The 20,138-nt window shown below is 38.0% G+C and overlaps 3 protein-coding genes across 5 annotated transcripts; 1 reads left to right on the top strand and 2 right to left on the bottom strand.

Annotated features, from left to right (window-relative positions):
- Positions 1-229: 229 nt before the first annotated feature.
- rbb4l (retinoblastoma binding protein 4, like) lies at positions 230-8,239 on the bottom strand. 2 transcript variants are annotated; one of them, XM_027169879.2, is made up of 13 exons: positions 8,099-8,239; positions 6,689-6,833; positions 6,325-6,470; positions 6,150-6,152; positions 5,675-5,848; positions 4,516-4,631; positions 4,264-4,424; positions 3,276-3,402; positions 3,034-3,111; positions 1,275-1,351; positions 1,033-1,090; positions 819-929; positions 230-713 (listed from the first exon to the last, which is right to left on the bottom strand). In XM_027169879.2, the coding sequence occupies exons 1-13, from the start codon at positions 8,112-8,114 to the stop codon at positions 645-647; spliced, it is 1,281 nt and encodes a 426-aa protein (XP_027025680.1). In that variant the 5' UTR covers positions 8,115-8,239; the 3' UTR covers positions 230-644. The 2 variants fall into 2 exon arrangements, with proteins under 2 accessions (XP_027025680.1, XP_027025681.1); XM_027169880.2 differs by lacking the exon at positions 6,150-6,152.
- A 107-nt stretch (positions 8,240-8,346) lies between these two features.
- Positions 8,347-13,371, top strand: zrsr2 (zinc finger (CCCH type), RNA-binding motif and serine/arginine rich 2). The gene is made up of 11 exons (XM_027169877.2): positions 8,347-8,483; positions 8,631-8,713; positions 8,817-8,883; positions 8,974-9,088; positions 9,176-9,262; positions 10,620-10,658; positions 10,751-10,866; positions 10,963-11,176; positions 11,259-11,314; positions 11,449-11,558; positions 12,423-13,371. Exons 1-11 carry the CDS (start codon positions 8,374-8,376, stop codon positions 13,283-13,285), a joined length of 1,860 nt encoding a protein of 619 aa, XP_027025678.2. The 5' UTR covers positions 8,347-8,373; the 3' UTR covers positions 13,286-13,371.
- A 1,848-nt stretch (positions 13,372-15,219) lies between these two features.
- Positions 15,220-20,138, bottom strand: ap1s2 (adaptor related protein complex 1 subunit sigma 2). Of its 2 annotated transcripts, none has more exons than XM_027170024.2 (5): positions 19,982-20,138; positions 17,380-17,558; positions 17,007-17,115; positions 16,779-16,916; positions 15,220-16,268 (listed from the first exon to the last, which is right to left on the bottom strand). In XM_027170024.2, exons 2-5 carry the CDS (start codon positions 17,556-17,558, stop codon positions 16,095-16,097), a joined length of 600 nt encoding a protein of 199 aa, XP_027025825.2. In that variant the 5' UTR covers positions 19,982-20,138; the 3' UTR covers positions 15,220-16,094. The 2 variants fall into 2 exon arrangements, with proteins under 2 accessions (XP_027025825.2, XP_027025826.1); XM_027170025.2 differs by having other exon boundaries at positions 15,220-16,165.

Raw genomic sequence — 20,138 nt, 5'->3', positions numbered from 1 at the left:
TGAAGAATCAGGGTTTAAGCCCCAGCACTGCCAAGCTGCCACTGTTGGGCCCTTGAGCAAGGGGTGCTGTATCATAGCTGCCCCTGCTCTCTGACCCTAACCTCAGAAAATAATTCCACTGTAATGTATATGTGATGATGATGATAATAAAGGCTTCCATGTCCCAATTCATTCAATTCATTAATCAATAGTACAGTTTCAAATTTAGGAATGCAAAATGAACCATCACTTAAAAGGTATTACAAAAGTTTTATTGCAGTTGACATCAGGTTTATGCACAAAAAGTATAAAGGAATGAAAACTGCTTGCTTTCACTCATGCATGTTGGAAATGAAGTGAAACATTCAAGTGCATTTTCAAAGTTCTCCTTCAGAACATTCTCCCACACCACGGCTCATGGTGATCTAACCGACATGACTGTTGCTTTTTTAGGAAACATTTGACACAGAGTAATACAAGTAAAGAGCAGTTGAGGAACTGGTTTAATTAGATTTTGGCCTCTGAATGAGGTTCACGAATGCATTTGTTTAATAATCTGAATCATCCCAAGTGATTGTGAGTGGATGAACATTTGTAACAAAAGAACCAGGGTAATAAACAAAAACAACAACAAAAAAAAAACAGCTATTACATGTTTGAAGCTGTTATGAGGCCTGGCTCTCAAGCTCTGAGGCAGGAGTGTCTGGCTCCTCGTCATTGTAGATGTTTTCGGCCTGAAAGAAGGAACGATTAGTTTTGTTTCATATAGCAGACATCTTTTAAAATCAACTGTGATAGGGGAATTTCAGAACAATAAGCATATAATAATCAGGACTGACCATTTGCCAAACTTGCATAATGTTGTCTTCGGATACGGAGCAGATCACCCAGGGCTCGTTGGGATTCCAGGAGAAATCAGAAATCTTCGCTGTGTGGCCGCCATGAATAAACTGTCACAGTGGCAGAGACACGAGCGAGTTTGAAGCTTGCAAAGAAATATATATGTATTTCCGTTATTCAAATCAAAATCAACAACCCGTGTTGTGGTCTTACCAACAGTTCTGGAGGTCCATCTTCAGCATCCTCAGCAGACTGTTCCTCTCCAATTTTACTGCAAGTTTTAAAAAAAAAAAAAGCACAAAAAGTGAGAATCACAATGACACACTGTTATACGTAGCTATTACATATATAAGTTGATCACAGTCCCAAGATGGCAGCAAGGGAGCAAGAGAGACTAAACAACTGGCATAACTAATATACCTCAATTTAAAAAAGAAAGAAGAGTGTTGCCTCACCTCAGGTCCCAGACGTTGAGTCGCCTGTCTGTTCCACTGGAGGCCAGGATCGTCTCATTATGAGGGGACCACTGAACCTGTCAAGAAATTTACTTTCAGAGCCATCCCACACAGATAACTGGACTTTTACCAGTTTATTGCATCCAACCATTGGTGGTGTTTATTGGGCGTGTCCTACAGTTCCCACACCTGGTAAACTGGAGTCACTCTCTGATTGGTCATTCATCTAAATCAAGCTGACCATGTGCGCACAAAAAAAAAAAAAAAAAGCAGACCCACATTTTCAGCTTTGGCAGAACCTCAATATTCTCTCCATTTCTACTCATTTGCTGGATAAGTTTAAGTAGTGAGCAATATAATATAATATATATTCGTCTGTAACAGAATAAGTATATTCTAGCTCTCTTTACAATTACAGAATGCACATAGACTCTGCCATGCATTCAAGTACAGATTCTCACAGAAGACAACCAGGACAAAGGGAAGGGAAGATGGGGAAAAAAAGACAACCGTGATGGTAATGCTTAGGCATCGCTCGTTGCTATAGCTTCATCGTGTCGTCTCTGGGATCATTCCTTAAACTCAATATTTTTGTATATTCTTCATCATACCTGTGAAACTCCTTTGTGAAATGTTCGTTAATCCTAAATTTTCCATCATGTAATAATCTTGCATCCCTATATGGATAATTTCATACTTATATTGTGCTTCCCCTTAAACTGTTCTATGGGACACCTTACAAAACACATCCAAAAGAAAGAAAGCACCTCCTGGTTTTGTGAAAGTTTTTCATCTCTTAGTTGTGGCTGATTACAGAGTTTTACTCAATGTCACGCTCCTGCATGCTTGTTTTTGCTATAGCACACTGCTAATAGCTCCTAGTTCCAACCTTAGTGCCATAAATCTAATGAAAAGTGCCCTTGACAACACTGAGAAATACAAACCAGAGATTTTCTACTGTCCAAGGGCCTTTTTACACCCGGTCACTTCATGTGTTTTCTCTGATCCGATAGCTATCTGATTTTTTAAAACTGTTCCATTTACATCAGGCCACATAAATGCGTCTCGGCGAATCAGATATCAATCCGATCTTTCTACCCCCAGCCCAAAATGCAAAAAATATTTTACCTCATTTCCGGGGTAATTGAAATGGAACACGCTTTGGTGAATGCGGTTTTCAGAATGCAATAAAAAAAGAAGACGAAAAAACTTGTTATGCTACAAAAAAACAGCATTTACTGTTTGCTGCATTTTCGCCGGTGGCAGCAGTGCATTTTAAGACCCAGTGAGACACCTGGGTGAAAGATCTCCTGCGAGTGACACATCCGTTTGGGAGGAGTATAGCGCTGACATATGTGGCTTGAACAACATTCATTTACACCTGTCCAGTTTCATCTGTAATGCGTCCCAGACCACCTCCTGAATTGGTTTGAACCATCGGATTTATATCAGTCTCAAAAACGTCTCGGAGGGCATTTAGACCCCTAAAAAAGCCTCTAAAGATGTTGATCACCACAACACAGTCCTAATGTCCAATGTTAAAAGTGCTAGATAAACAAATTGAACTGAACAGTGCATGAATTTCACCATGGAAAGTGTGTTACCACAACCAGCTTCAAAAAACTGATCAGCCAACAGGAAATAAACGATTTGTTCATTTATTCTTTTGAGTATAATAATCTAGGAAAAATACCAAAATGCACAGCTATATTTCGTATAATATGCACATCTTTGTGTGGCTGACAAATAGAAGTATTACCTGGAATATTTCGTCCTTGTGTGACTCAAAGGAGTGAAGCTTCAGCTTTAGGTTGCGCAAATCCCACAAAGCCACAGTCTGTAGGAATAAATGTGTTTTTATTTAAAGACATTTCTTCAAGTACATTTGTGTTTGATCATGTCAGGGGATGTCAAGTAACTATGTATGTAATCTAATGCAGAACAAAGCTGAGGTTGCGTGTGCATGCATATGTACGTGTGCACTAATAGTGGTGTAGGAACCTTATCTGCAGATCCGGTGGCTAGGATGAACTCGCTGTAGGGATTAAAGGACAAGCAGTTGACTTCAGCAGTGTGAGCGTCCACCGAGTGACTGGGCTTAGCCGTGTTGTTGGATCTTGTGTCCCAGCTGTTAAAGACAAGACATGATTTTTTTTTTCTTTTTTTTCTTCTCATTATGAAAATGACTTTCTATTACCATTATTGATTGACAGCTTTCACTTATATACAATGACAATGGTTTTCCCCACAGTAATTGTGGTAATTACTGCAAGATTCATTAAAGTCACAGTACACGTTTTTGTTGCATTTTTAAGGTTTTCTGCTGCTGACCAGAATGTAGATTCGCATTTCAAGGTTTGCCAAAAGAACCACAATTCTGTTTTTAAAAAAGAAGTCTCATTGAAGTTTTTTAAACCCAAAATGTATTTTCTAGTTTTGTTTTTTTTTGCTGTTAAACTTTTTGTTTTGCTGTTAAAAGTCAGCCAATCTGGTGATTTGTCGTTGTCAAAACGTGAGCAGGAATTCAGTCTGCATCGCAAACTTCTGAAAAACCACATTTTAGCACTTGTTTGAACTTTGATTAGTGTTTACTTCATTTGTGATAATTCACTGTTAATATCACTGAAAAGTACAAGAAAGAGCAGTCTCATCAACATACCCAATAGAAAGCAAATGAACATTTCAATTACTAAGCATTTAGCCAAACAAAGTTAAGTTTCACCAAAACAACTCGCTCGAAGCCCGGTCTTACATTGTGCTACTATTTTTTGTTCTACCTTTTCACTACGAGATGCATAATGTTTAAGATTGTACCTACTGGGATGTCAAACCACAGCATTAAATCCAAGGCATTTCAGGAAAGAATAAAGATTCGAGAAGTTGGATCTGATTCGTTCTCTTCTGTATGTAGTGTCAACGTGGTAAACAAGTAAAGTACAGTACACTGTGCTGCTACATGTATGTGTTTAATCTGATTAGCCAAACTCACATCATAAGTTTCTGGTCATCGGCAACAGAGCCGAAAAGTGACTCGTGCAGGAGGTGCCAGGACACGTCCTCCACTACGGCAGTGTGGCCTGTGAAGATGGTCTTGGCATCTATAATCTTTCCTTCCTTAGGAGATCCACTGATATCCCATAAACAGATTGTCTGCAGAGAAAAAATAAAAGTTTAGAAAACGCATCCATTTAATGGAGCTGAACCTTACTAAAGGCTTCTTCTGGAGATTCAGAATGCTCACATGATCGTCTGATGCACTGAGCAAGTTTCCGCTCAGGTTTGGGTTCCAGGAAAGACCGTATCCTTCCTTCTGATGACCTCTCAGTCTCAGGTCTGGACTGCACTCACCGCTAGGGTCTATAGATTATGTGAATTTAAAAAAAAAACTATATGAAAGAAAGGTTCCAACAGCCAGAACAGCATTCTACATAGTTTATAGAACTTTCTTCATATAAAATAATAAGACAAGAGATTATAATTTTTGTCCCTGGTAGCTATGACAATAAGCATTATTGTAAGTAATATATTATAGTAAGTAATACTGCATAATAGTGTCATGGAATAATAGTGTCATGGAATTTTTAAACCTTTGTAAATTATGATATATTCATAGCTATATTAATAATTTTTTAATAATTAATATAATACATTTTGACATGCAAATAAATTCAGTTGTGAATAATAGATTCTTTCAAATGCAGAATGTCACTTAATTCTGTCTAATCATTTCATGTATTACATCACACCTTGGCAATATGTAATATGTAATGCCTGGTATCTGTCGGTAAGTCAGTTTCATTGTCACACCAGCAAACAGTACAGAATGCTGCAGTAAAGTTTCTGACTAATACAAGAAAAACAGATCTTACATTCTGCCTATTCTTGCATCTCTGCACTGCTTACCGATCTAATTTAGAATGAAGTACAAGATTTTTTTTTTAAATCTCTACATGGGCTCTACAAGCACAGAATTAAACTGCTGGTCACTCTTAAAAGGTAAAGGACATTGCACATTGCTTTTTTGCTTGTGCAGGTGTCATTCAAACCAGTATTTATTAGACCTCTGGAAACGCATATTAAGACGTACCTTTAAACGATCATTAGATGTGGAACAGATGTAGTTGTGTAGTGTTGTATTTTTAAATACACACTTGAAGTATTCATGATTACCGATGCACTATGTTTTACTTATTTTAAAAACACTGTACATTCAATCGTTTGGGCTATTAGTATTTTTTTTAAACCCGTTGTTCACATTTTTGCCATAAGCGTTTTTGTCAATTTACGTATTTATTGTACAACAGGAAAATCTACTTTAAATTAACCTTTAAAATAAATAAATAAATAAATAAATAAAGTAGAAACTAGGCTGGGCAAAATGGTACAAAGCTTTGACACACCTGGTTTGGATGGGTGTTTAGTGTAGTCAAAGACTAGCACATCAGATGTAGGAGTCTTGGTGGCAATTATGCAGGGGTTCTGTGGCATGTATCTCGCCCGGTTCACCTCACCCTCATGATTGATCTTGATCTCGATCTCAATCTTTCCGCTCACAGACCCAAATCCGCCAAACTCTAGAGAGAGAGAGAGAGAGAGAGAGAGAGAGAGAGAGAGAGAGAGAGAGAGAGAGAGAGAGAGAGAGTTTGAAATGTTAGATGACTCCTAGTAAATATCCAAACTGTAAATTCAACACTAAATGAATGAATTAAATAAACGATTCTATATGAAGAAATATCAAACAAGAGGACTTCAAGATATCAGTAGTAATACCACCAGAACTGATTTATTTTCCACTCCGATTTTTAAATCCTCCAGCAAATTTAGTGAACTGATGTGAACCTCTGGTATATACCAAATATTAAGGAGTAAACGTACCTGCTGAAGAAACAGACACAAAAAACACCCGATTCAATATTAAATCAAGAAAATATTTTCGTTACAAAAATCTGACTAGCAAACATTTAAGAACTTTTTTAATCATTTTAACTTGGTCGTTGATCGTTATGTATTGTTCACATAAAAATAAAAAAATGACTTATGTAAGACAAACCTCCTTTTTCGCTGTCGTAGTGAGAAGCATCGAACTGAGCATCATCATTGGGAATCTGAACACTGGCAATGACCAGGTGGTTCTGCTCATCTGAAGTGTGTGTTCCCAGCACCAGTCTGTGAACTGCATAATCCTTTCCCTCCTGCCTAAACCAGAGATTACACAAGGATAAAATTCTCAGAGATTTTAATAGTCTTTGGAAACTCACAAAGTCTGAAAAGTCTGGGGTGGTTTTTTTTCAGTATTTAAATGCACACTTTAGCCATTTAAAAAATGTTAGCCCAAATATCTAGAATGAAAATATATCCACTTAGTTTAAGTGTGACTTCGAAAAAGGGTCTTGTTTTTATTTATCTTTTTTTACCTGCTCACATCAGGCAACCACTGCACCGTTAAACTTGGCCATTCGAGCGCATGTGTCATGACCAGGTCGTAGAGAAAAGGTGTGTTTTTCTTCCATATTTTGTATTCTTCATTTATTACCCGCTCCTCTACAGCATCATCATACACTAGCGGACAAAAAGAAAACCAGACCTACTCAGAGCACATCCAGACTATTAACATAATGCTGATTTGCACAGTAACTGCGCTATAATTATGTTCATAAGTGGCCTGTAAAAACCTCATTACCTTTTTTCATTATATTTTTACCTTCCACGAACCTCAAATAAATGTGGTTCTTAGTTTGTTTCATTACAGTTTAATGGCTCTCAGCTGCTACGTTGATGAGAAACAGGTTTCTCCCTCAAACTTACAGTGATGATGAACAGCAGGAGGAGAAACAGGAAGATAGAGCTAGCATTATAAGATATTATCTAATTACTTAAATTAAACATTTTAGTAGAACTCTCATTGATCTTTTTATCACTGATGATATAGTGTACCTTTAACAATCAAACGACAAAATGTCTGCGTGGGGAATTTAACTGCAGTGATTTTATATGACAGATTTCCTTTCCTGAACCAAAATGAATTCCTGCCCACGTTATTTGCTTTACTCATCACTAATTTGCCAGTGTGTTAAGTGATCCAGACTACATTAAATCGATAGTTAATTCACAGCATTAGTGTGTCAGTGCAGTAGATCCAGTCTGATGAGACTACACAGAACATCTAGGGCTGGATAATAGAATGATATAATATTGGCATAGCAGGAAATTATTCAAACTTCTGGGACCAATAAATCACACCACATTTAAAAACCTTAATTGAAGCTCCTATCCTGAGCTCATTGATGATATCCAGGCTTTTAGAAAACGCTTTTGTTGTTGTATTGGCTGTATTACCAGACTTCATGGATTGCGCGTGTGCAAAATATCGCGTTATTGTGTTTACACTGCCTTAAAATCTACATCGATTTAATTACAATTAAAACAACATGAGCGATGTCAGTATGCTGGACAAACCGATCACCTTAAATACAATATAAAGCATAAAAAATGTAATGTGACGTGTATATAAAAACTTCTCTCAGCCTTTAATCTCCATAGTTACGATTCTCACTTTTTATGATTAGCAGAAGCGACTGATGCTAATGTTAAAGCTCAATCAGGTGAAAGCTTCACGCTACACACTAAATATTAAACACCTGTACAGTATTATTGCCTTGAAGAAATGCACTCGGAGACTTTTGAATGGAGAAAATTAACAAAATTAATTAAAAATATGTATATATATATTTTTAAAGATAAAAAAAACTCGCCGCCAAATTTTAGCGTGTTAGCCAGTTAGCCATCAACGCAGCGAGGAAACAATGCGCGCGCACAAACGTTACCTTCTTTGTCGGCCATTTCTGAGTTTATCCAGCAGAACCGAGAGTCAGAAAAGTCCGAACACGACGTCTGAAAGTAAACGATTCATTCAACGGAGTATTGTTACTGAAGCGCGACTGAACTTTCCTGAATTCTTTCATCCGATGCGCGCAAGAACGAACGCGCATGCGCGCGACAAACACGACGTTAAAGCGTGCCGCAGACAAAGCGTCATCATTTTGCGCCCTTGTTTCCGTCTGCATCCCTTATAATTCGACGGTTAGCACGATGTGCTAACATGTTATCAACAGATCCGTGCCGGTGTTCGACAAATGACCAGTTTCCTGTTGTTCTTTCGTCTGAGAATCAGCATGAAGTTACAGAAATCCAGGAATCTGCGCCACTGAGGTCTGAAGCCTGAGTCGTCAGCATTATATTGACTGTTTAGTAGCAGCACAGTGCACTAGTGTAGCAGGCAGTAGTGGGTTTGATCCCTAAAACAACCTGATGGAGTAATGAAACTTTATTTCTTTGTGTTTTTTTCTGTGTGTTTAGTGGTAAACAACGACGGGCCTTTCTGAAAAGAGAAAGAAGAAAAAGAAAACGTCAAGCTCTTGCTAAACTCAGACAATGTGCTAGTATGTACCTGATGTACACATTGTTTACTTTTGTAGTTTCCAAAATCTAAAAGCCCACAGCCTTAAAATGGAATGAAATATTAATGTTATTAATCCTGTGCAGGTGCTGATCAGAATGCAATTGAGCACGAGCAACATGATGAACATGATGAAGATGATGAAGAGCAGAGGTAAGTGGTTTCTCAATGGTTGCATTGGTCACCTGTCACACTTGTTATTACTGCATTGATTGTTATTGCTGTGTTTGACAATATACACAGAGAGCGAGAGTGTTTGCACCGGGAATGGTTGGAGAGAGAGAGAATTGCTCAAGAGGAATTTAGGCTGAGGAAAGAGAGAGACGACGCTGCTCAAAAGAAAAAGGAGGATGAAGAGGTAACACAGGAGTTAATCTTATTTATTTGTTTATTTTTAAGTGTTAAACCTTATTTGTCCTGATCTCTTCATTATTATTCTCTGCAGAGGAGGATCAGGGAGGAATGGGAGGAACAGCAGAGAAAGGAAAGAGAGAAGCAGGAGCAGAAGCAGCAGGAGAAGAGAGACAGAGAGGTGATCCCTGCATTCGGAGGATAAACTCAGAGGCTGATACCTATATATCCTCTCACACTCAGCTTTCACATGCACAACCTGCTTTCATGATGAACCATGTTCTAAATATGCATATGAACCTAAATGCTGGTGTATGTGATACAGTATACCTGCACTTTTGACCTGTGATGTTTTTAATGAGAGACTCTTGCTTTTCATTCAAATATTCACCCCTTGAACTTTTTCATTTTGTAGTAAAAAAAACCCCTGTAATTCAAATTGATTAGAATTATATACCAGGAAGCTACCCATAATACTGAAAGATTTCTTTCCCCATTTCAGTTAACTGTGTTTTATAACATGGCCAAGCTCTAGATGATATTTTTCCAAAACGTTTGTCCTGGACTTTTTACATTTATTTATTGGGTACTTCTGTGTTGTTCATGATTGTTTGTTTATGTTCTCTAGCCAAACCTGAGACACCCACATACAGACACATTGTAATATGTTGATTTCATGTAGATTCCTGACATACAAGCATTGACACACTAAGCAGTTTAGTTTGGTGTTGGGGAACTTGAGGATACTTATGCACGACATATAAATGCAAAATTTGTCTGTCACCCTCTACCCAGTCCTTTGCCAGGCTTTTTATTATTATTATTATTATTATTATCATCATCATCATCATTGTTAGGTTCCGTTGAATCAGTTGGTCATTGATTGAAAGACATTTTTTATTTATCCTTTAATTTACCAGCAATATCTGAATGAGATATAAAATCTCTTTCACAAAAGCGTCCTGGAAAAGATATCACAGTTCAAAGTGGTACACAATCATCATACAAATTACAATACATTTACAGTCAGATGCTTCTATCACTAAGCTGTTTAAAAGCATCCAATTAGATCAGCACCATAGGTTTTAGTTCATTTTGCAAGTTATCCTATGAATAGCAAGAGTAAGAAGACTTGCACCAGAACTTCTGGTGTGAATCATTTCCAGATTCTTAGGTTTAGATGTTATCACACACAAGATATTTACAAACTGTTACGTTCATGGTTGTCTGTACACACTGTAAACTTTGAGATCTTTTTGTCTTTGATTGTGACGATTAATGCTTGCTTCCTTAACATAAGATACGAAAGAGTGACAAGCCTGTGGGCATCTTCTTCATCGGAAGACAATGTATCTTTTGATGACTAGTTGAACAATGATGCTTTGCCACCTACATTTCCACTCTTCGGTTTGCCCATCAGGGAAACCGAGCTTTGCCAGAATTCATGTTTTACTCAGAGGTCTTAACTAATGCTGACAGATATCTGTAGCTGACTGCAGGTTTTTACGAGTCATACTGTGTGTTTGCACCATTTATAGGAAGCTGTACAGAAACTGTTGGATCAAGCAGAAAGCCAGGTATGTCAACATTGACACAAAGATTTGCAGGAAGAAATATTTTGAAGAACGGTTTAGTTACATTTTATAATTTTTTTTTTGTTTTTTACCAGTTGGAAAATGGAGGCTCTTGGAAAAATCCTGATGCCCCTGTGGATTTCGGGACTGAAAAAGACAAGGCAAACTGCCCCTTTTTTATCAAAACAGGAGCCTGCAGATTTGGAGAGCGGTGAGATGAATTACAATAGAATAATAGAATAAGAAAGCATGTGACTTTTTGAAGTTCTCACAACTTTTTCTTCTGCTTGGTCTTTTTTCTGATCAGGTGCTCCCGAAAACATGATCACCCGTCGTCGAGTAGCACCTTGATGGTTCGGGCAATGTTTGTGACGTTCGCCATGGAGCAGAGCAGACGTGATGACTACGACACAGATGCAAGTCTCGAGTACAGCGATGACGAGACACGGCAGCAGTTTCTAGACTTCTACGAAGACGTTCTTCCAGAATTCAGGAATGCAGGCAAAGTTGTGCAGTTCAAGGTAATAAACCTAAACGTCTGTGGAAGTCCAAACTCTAGTTGGTGTCGGGCGTTAATTTGTTTCTTTAAACTTGTTGTTTCAGGTGAGCTGCAACTTTGAACCCCACTTAAGAGGCAATGTTTATGTGCAGTATGACACGTAAGTTAAAATAATAAATCTTGCAAAGTGTTGTTCTGGGTAGTCACATTGTATGATTGGTTACGCCCAAGGAAATAAAAAAACAAAAATGAAAACAATTAAAATGCATTCTAAAACCTGTGTGTTGTGTGTAGTGAGGAGCAGTGTAAAGAAGCTTTTATGATGTTTAACGGACGGTGGTACGCAGGGAGGCAACTGCAGTGTGAATTCTCTCCTGTGACCAAGTGGAAAACGGCAATATGTGGTACGAACTGAAACAGTCACTGGTAGGATGGGTTGCATTAAAACTACAGCTGTTCTAGTAATTAGTTATTTCTGGCAACAGCAGTTAGACACATTGTTCAGGGGACCTGCACAGTGACATTAATGAGTTTTAAATAAAGATTAGTCTGATATATTGAAGAAGTGAAATCATTTATTTAACCCCGGAGGATAATTTGATCTGATCAAAAGCAGCATACTAACTAATGCGCTAACTAATGTACATCAGCCCTTCTATAAATATTAATCTTCATAAAGTTCTCAATCACAAGCCCACAGATTTTTAAATTGTTTTAAAGTAATAATTACCTTCTTTGAGTGATCAGTGCTATTTGCCATTGATCTGCTTTTAAAAAAATGTTTTTAATTAAGATGTTGTAGAGTAAGAGTGCAGTGCACTTTCTACTCAATTTAGCTCCATAAATTACCTCATAGTCGAAAGGGGAAACATGGATTATAGAGTAAAAAAACAGAGACATGTCCTTGTTTTCCACAAAAAGGCTGAGAGAGAAAATTCCCAAATTCTTTAGTGTAGTTCTAGGTCTGTTGTGGTGTTTGGATTTTAAATGTTGCTGAAATCTGGCAACCCTGGCACAGCCAAAAGGAAATGTAACAACATGTAGCTAAGTCAAGTGTGACGTGATCTCTCGAATTTAATTTAACATACAAGGCTGTGTCGTGAGCCGCTGCTGGAACAGGGGAAAAAATAATCATTGATTCAGGATCAGATACAAGTATTATAGTACTGTACATCTTACTTTAATTGACTTTACTCTGTTAGACAGAGCAGCAGAATATTTGAAAATCCCAGATTGGTTTTTAAACGCATTTATTTTTATTTTTTTAGGACTCTATGACCGGCGTAAGTGTCCAAAGGGGAAGCACTGTAACTTCCTCCATGTGTTTCAAAACCCGGGGAACGAATTCTGGGAGGCAGACCGTGACCTCTATTTATCGTCTGACCGTGGTGGAGGCCTCAGCGGACGGCACAGGGCCTCGTCTCAGCGTGGATACAGCCCTGAACAATCTCGCTACAGACAAGGAGACAGGTGGAGCAGCAGAAGCAGAGAGGGCTGGAGCAGCAGAAGCAGAGAGAGGCGGAGCAGCAGAAGCAGAGAGAGGCGGAGCCGCAGCAGAGAGAGGCGGAGCCGCAGCAGAGAGAGTCAAAGGGTTCACCATTCTCTGAGAAGGGAAAGATTTTCCTTAAATGACCAGGGCAGGAGAAGCAGAAGCCGTGAGAGACGCAGATCACGTACTAGAAGCCGTGAGAGAAATTCTCAGAGTGGAAGATCTTGTAGGAGATCAGAATCCCATGTCCCTGAAGATCAAATGAAAAATGGATCCATCAAGAAGAAGGCCAAAAGGAGTGAGAGCAAAAGCCCCAAAACAGGCGATGCTTCTTCAGCGGATAACTCCTCACATCACAAACGCTCAAAAAAGAGCAAGAAAAAGAAAAAGAGCAAAAAGAAACAAAAGCGAAAGAGAAATAAATCCAGCAGCGTCAGCTCTTCGGCAGCTTCTGCTATTGAGTCGGGGGACGAAAAAGTTCAAGAGACACCAAAAAACGAAGATGGACAAAAGGCTGGAGAGGACGCCGAGGTTAACGAGAACCTGGTCTCTGCCCTAGACAACGAGAACATGAAATCAGTTTCACCTGCAGACACTGAAGCTGCACCTGCCAGCTTTAGTACTGAAAGTGTCCCAGATTAAAGTGTCCACAGGAAAAGACATTGCTGTGTTGCCAGGTTTTGGCTGTTTCTGTTGAGATCTGTAAATAAATGTTGTTACCGTTTTGAGCTTAATTTTTTTTTAATGAAAATTTCTGGATTCCAACAGAAATTGATACTTTAGCCTGGTTTAATAATGTCAGTAATTTCGACACAAAATATAAATGCATACGAAAAGGTAAAAAAAATGATGACAGTTATTGTTGACTACTTTTTTCAGAGAATTTAGCCAGGAAACTACAGAATCATATAGAAATGACATTTGATCTATTAACCCTGCTGCAACAAACCTTAAGTTCATCTAGGTTTATTATTTTTACAGCAAACTTGGATTAACGTTTAGTCCTGTCACTGCATGAAAGGCAGATTTAAATTTTCTGAAGAAATGTGTAAGCTTTCTTTTAAAAAGAAATTAAAATTTAAAACGAATAACAGAATGCTTCAAGAAGAAAGTGGAGAAGTGTTTTTGAAGTATTTGCTTAGACAGCACTAACCTCAGGTCATGGTTTTAATCAAAGGTAAGATTCTTTTAATAAGTGTGTTAATCGAACCTCAATTAGCTCTAAATTCAATCCTTTGGATCTTATTAAGCACAGAGACTTGTCTTGACGTACATGCTGAAGTTGTCTTGACTTTTTTTTTTTAAATATATACTAGGAACAGGAAAGTTCAGATCATAGAGTAGTTACATTTGAAATGATTTACATTTTAATCTTACTTTGGACTTCTTGGGTGTTCATGTTGATGATGAACGTTAGTTCATGTGATCCTGGATTATTAATGCAATGATTCACAGCTGAGCATTTCAAGCCATGATTCTGAAAGCAAAGTCCAGAAAGACACAGAGGTCTGAAGAATATTTAAGTTTGTTATAGAGGCAGATATTACAACAAACCTTTATCAACACACTCACCACTGTGGCTCAGGTTCGAAGCAACCCGGCCACTGAGGGGTTAAACTCTTAAGTGCCGGTCCCGGTTAAAATGAGAGAATTGTGTCAGGAAGGTGATCCAGTGTGAAACCTCTGGTGACCCTGAACAGGGAGCAGCTGGAGGACAACTCTTTCATTTCAGTTAACAAGTCGGTTTAAAAATATCTTCAAATTGATGGCTATGAGAATGTAAGAAACTGTATTCTGGGAAGTGGAAGGTTCAGGAATAAAAAAAGGTTAACATTGCAATAAATAGAAAACACATTGAGAATTATATTCATTAATGTTGTGTGGAGTGTTTTATAGACTAAGTGTACTTTTGTGGAATTATTGTGGCAAAAAATGCTTGAATTTCCTGGGGTGTTTTTTTTCCCCAACAAAAATTTGCGATGCAACATTTTGTGTGTGTGTGTGTGTAAAACTACTTGAATTGGTAAAATTCCAAGCACAGGATTCTTTTAAACTCCTAACAGTGAAAACAAATGTACTTTTTATGATAGCTATACTCATGGTCGAGACACAAGTGAGAGAGGGCTTTGGCTGCATGTGTGTTGTGAAGACTTCACACGATGCGCAAATCTGTGGGCGTTTTGAAAAACTGCGAGCACCTCAGAAATAGATTTCTTTCCTTTGCGTTCATTACTACAATCATGAAACCCTGAACGGACTCTGTTAGTATAATATATATTATTTACCATCCTAGGATTTTCACACACAATCTCTAACGTTCATACAAAATTGTACGAAAAAAGAAAAACATCCAGTGAGCAGAAACGTCTTGCTGATGAGAGCGTTGATTCACTTAAGGTGGATGAACTAGAACAGCAGTTGAAACCAAGGAACAGGAATCTGAGGCTACAGTAACCTACAAGCTCAGAATGGACCAAAACTGGACAGTTGAAAATGAGACAAAACGGCAGAAAAACATTTTATAAGGTGTAATAAAATATCACTAAATGTGAAGATGTGAAAAAAAATGCGACAGATTATTGCTGACACAATGTTTTATTTGCATTTCAATTTACCTTTGAAAGGACCTTCATTTTTTCTCCCCAAAGAGATTAGGCAGTGAACCACAGTGTCATCTAGAAATTATCGACACAAACAGGACAGGAGAAATTCTTTGGTATTGAAAATAAACTGAACCCTGGGAGCATTTTATGAAGCATCAGTTAAACCAGGCAATACAGTGGACACACAGTCCAGGGGGAATATTCTATATCTTCTTATGTGATGTCGTATGTTTATTTTAAAGTTTTGTCTTAAAGATCGTGTTTAACAATGGAAAAGAAGCAAGAAATGTTTGTGCAAGTGTGTTCAGATACTTATTTAAGTGAAGAATTATTTATGAAACATCTTGCCAGGACAAAGCATGTACTTCACCGTGATCCTGATGGTAGGTGGTAAACAGTTACAGTGTTATCGGTAGAACTTATTCTAATACATTTAGTTAGCTATTTTTTTATTCCACAAATGTTTAGATACTTATGACTTTGTGTGCCATCATACTCATCTTTACGTTTGAGCGCCAAAAGAAAAAAAACGTGACCTACACGGACACGCTGAGTTCACACCCAGTAAAAATCCCAATTGTGTGTTTTAAGGCAGCGAAGGACACAAACTGAGGTAATGAAAAAGATATAACTCGATACTATAAATCACAATATAACTACCAGATGTTGTGTTCTGGATCCATAGACTGCTTTGTTGTTCAGTATGTACTTGAAAACACATTAATCAAAGAACACTGGAAGGAAGTTGCATATTTGACTAAATCCAGATACTATGGGTTTTTGTGCGACTTCAAAATAAGACCAACACACATATACTGAAAAGGCAGGAAATGAGAAAGTGTTACTCATTATTTTGCAGAACTGAGGAGGTTTATGTGAGTCCAATCTCTTCCAGTACACTGCGTGGTGCTTCTGCTTCCTGGAAAAGATGCACACTTACACTTATCAGAGATGGCAAAAAAGAAAAAAAGAAAATCCATGCATGCTGAGAAATGTATCACACCGACGATGCTGTTGAACACCTACAATCCACACGATAACAAAACATGCCATTTTATAATGTTAGAATAATGTAACACACAGCTGATTATACGCTATGTGGCCAAAAGTATACGGACACCTGATCGTCACAACCTGGCTGTGTCCCAAATGACATACTACAAACTGGGCACTGTGTTTTATAGTGTCTATTATATGAATTTTAGAAGTATCAAAGGGAACACTAATGGTATTCTATTAACTGGAAATATAAGCCGATGGGAAATGACATCATCAAATACACTTAATGCAATTCCACTAGCTTTAGCACAGTATGGTAAGCATTTTTTTTTTAAATGTCACAAATAATTTGCACAAAGTAGGCTAATTTCAGAGACCTTTGTAAGTCGTGCACCAACATCTGGTGGAAAGCCTTCATAGAAGAGTGCAGCTTATTATAACAGCTCCATGCCCTTGCACATGTGTCATTGTCTTGGTCAAGTGTCCACATACTTTTAAACATAGTGTAAAGTGTGAAGATTCTTTTCTCCCACCTCTTGCAACATATCTGCCTGTTCGATGGCCTTCAATACAATCTTCTTAGATGTCTCCTGAGCTTCCCCACCCAGTATAAACTCATCGAGGATGTAGTAAGCCTTCTCAAAGTTAAAGATGATGTCCAGCTCACATACCTGATACAGGTTAGGACATACAGGCACGTGAAAAAACAAAGTGGAAAAAGGCACGATTTAAAAGGGTTAAAGACTGTGAGGGAGACTCACGCTGCCAAAATACTTGTCCAGCAGCTCGACATATCTGTGGATGATCTCGAGGGTGATCAGTTCATTCTCTTGGTCTTCCACAGCACAGCAGAAGTACAGGCTGGCATATCTGGGAAGAAAACAAATTTCAAATGCTGCTTTTAATTAAAAGGGTTTGAATTCTTCAATATTCTGTGGAGTGACTTCATTCAGACCAGTATGACAGACATCATGAGGACAGTATCATATACTTGCCATTATTTTGCACCAGTAACTGTCTCACCAGGCAGCAATAATCCATACAGATCTAATAAAGAGGACGCCACTCGTGCTTTCCACCAAATCCTGATCCTGTGTTTTTAATGTATAACAATGGAGAAAAAAAGGCATTTACCTCTTGTAGACAATTTTTAAGTCTCTCCACTCCAGAAAGCTGCACATTTTGGGTTTGCGGGCCAACACCATCTGGATGACCTCACGGGAGATCTTCTTCTTTTGTGTGTCGGACAGCGGCACGTACCACTTCTGCAAGCGCAGCTTGCCCTGCCGACTAAACAGCAGCATGAACTGCATCTAGTTGAAAGAACAACAGGATGACTCGTTACTATTTTCTGTGTTTGTGTCTTTTTTGGGAAAGAGTCCATACTTTGCAAGATTATAATGCTCTTTAAGCTTCATCCAAAAAGCACACACTCAGATAAAGAGCTGTTCAAAGGTGCTTTCGGTGGTTAGTGGTTCCAGCTTTGCAGTGAGGTTCTCACAGTGAAGTTCTCCCTCTGTCCTCTTGGGTTCTGTGCAGAAGCTCCAGAGGTTCCTGCCTTTTTGTTGCTACCATGAGGACAGGGTCTCTATAGGTTACAGCAGTTCAGCTGCTTGGCTTTACACAAATGTCATATGACAGATTCAAACAATGCCCGAAAAATGATCAAATAGTAATTTGGATTATTCCGAATATTTGTAGATTGTGTGTAGATGCACTGTTCAGGTTATTTTGCCTACATTACAGTATGTGAGTTTGATCTCATCCTGAATCCACAATAATTTTGTGTTACTTTTCAGCTTTTGTTCAGCAACTTTTGTTTAAAACACACAAATCAGAACTTTCTCTAATTTGTCCTGATTTCTAAACTGTACTTTGACTGGACTCTGTGCTTGCTTACTCCACATCTCTCACTTTGTATGTACCACAGCACTGGTCTCTGCATTATTTTGGGATAACAGCACATGAACAAAAGGTTCTTGTTGCTATAGTAACAGCTAATATACAGGAAAATGTACTTTAAATGAAACATTAGGACGGCTGAAAATAATCAGTGTTATATAAGTGAGATATCACACACCAGACGTGAGGTTATACAAAAGACAATGCAAGATCCAGTGTTGCATGTGTGTTTTTTCATGTGTGTTTTATCCATCTATCTACCTATCTATCGATCTATGTTATGAGAAAAGTACAGTAATAAAACATTTTTCTGTAAAGCATCTTTGTTGCACAAGGAATTATTGTGATTAATTACTTTAAATTCAATAATATACATAGGAAACGATCATCAAATTTTATAAAGCAAATAAATAGAAACGTTAAATGTTAACCAAGAATTTAAAAGAGAAATCTAAATTTTGTAAACAAATGAAATACAAAGGAAGAGTAAATATAGAAGAAAATGATGATTCATACAAAGCAAGGACTAACTGGATATATCACATAAAGCCAGAAAAAAGGTGAAATTACAATATATGTTTTTCAACTTATTCTCAAATACTCAGAGCTCATCATACAAAATGGTGACATTCCTGATGGGTCTCCAATTTTCCCTGCTGCCTTTGTCTTTGGGACAACAGAGACACCAAGGAGCACTAAAAAAGGCTTCTTATTCACTATGGAAAGGAACAACATCAAGTGGGAGCCACTGATAAACCCCCAGATGGCAACCTTTAAGTACATTCGATATTTTTCTTTTTAGATGTCTGAGGGCAAACCTGGTGTTTTCATCAGAGATTAAAAAGATAAAGATAAATAAGATTTCAGAGTACAAGGAATTCCAGGAGAAACCCACTATGAGGGACGATAGCAGCTTAACATCAGCTTTATCTCAGTGGTTCAGGGCAAACACTACCAGGAGATGGTTGACTCTCTGCTGAAGAACTACAGCATGGCACAAAGGCCTGCAGGATGTCTCTCAAAACCCATTTCTTGATGCTTACATTGATAACATTTTTGTTCATGGTTTGCCTTTTTTTTCTGCCTTTATGTGGAAGGATTTATGTGAAAAAGGGAAGGATTTATCGTTTTTGTCAATAAACAGGTACATTTATATATTTAAATTAATACCAAACTCCTGGGCACTTCCTCAAAAGTTTAAGATTCATATTTTCTATACTTCTGAGATCCAGCAAATGAAGAAATAACATTTTACTAAACAGAAACAAATGTAGACATTTATAAAGTCACGTATTGATACTGATACTGATGATGAAGGAAACTGCGTTTGTGGACCACCCTAAAAAATAAATAAATAAATAAATAAATAAATAAAATTAAGAACAGTATCATGTATCTCTGGTGGTCTTCTTCACCTCAGACAGCCACTCCCTTGTTGTGCATTACACACCTTTTATACACTTCCATACAAACACGTACATGATATGAGCCGATATGAAACGTCGTTTAAGTCTCTTGTGTATTAAATAAACACTTTTATTTCATCTAATCTAATCTGGTGTTCACAAGAGCAGATCCACAACATGTTTTAATTCGATTTCTCATCACTCAGCGTTTAGCTATAGCTAACATTAAAGGACAACAGCTACAGCTAGCTAGCTAGCTAGCTACCTCTCTCTCTCTCTCTCTCTCTCTCTCTCTCTCTCAAACACTCTCTCTCACTCTCTCCTTTAACATTGACGCCGGTTTAACTACAGCACTCTGATAACCAGTTAGTTAAGCTAATTTAGCTAGTTAACTAGATTTACGGAGAAAACTCTGACAGCATCCTTACCTTAACCGTTATACCGTGTGCGAATCTGTGAACACGTAGCGCAGGTTAGCAAACACTGCTAGGTTTCCATCCTGAACACGGAGACGCGTCCCGTTACTCTGTTTTCCATCTCACTTTTCATTCAGAGCGATGAAGCTGTTCATTGGCTCAGAGGCTC

This window comes from Tachysurus fulvidraco, chromosome 2 (genome assembly GCF_022655615.1).
Source record: "Tachysurus fulvidraco isolate hzauxx_2018 chromosome 2, HZAU_PFXX_2.0, whole genome shotgun sequence".
Classification (NCBI taxonomy): domain Eukaryota; kingdom Metazoa; phylum Chordata; class Actinopteri; order Siluriformes; family Bagridae; genus Tachysurus; species Tachysurus fulvidraco.
Note: the sequence above shows the minus strand (reverse complement) of the source record. Positions and strands in the feature narration are given on the sequence as shown.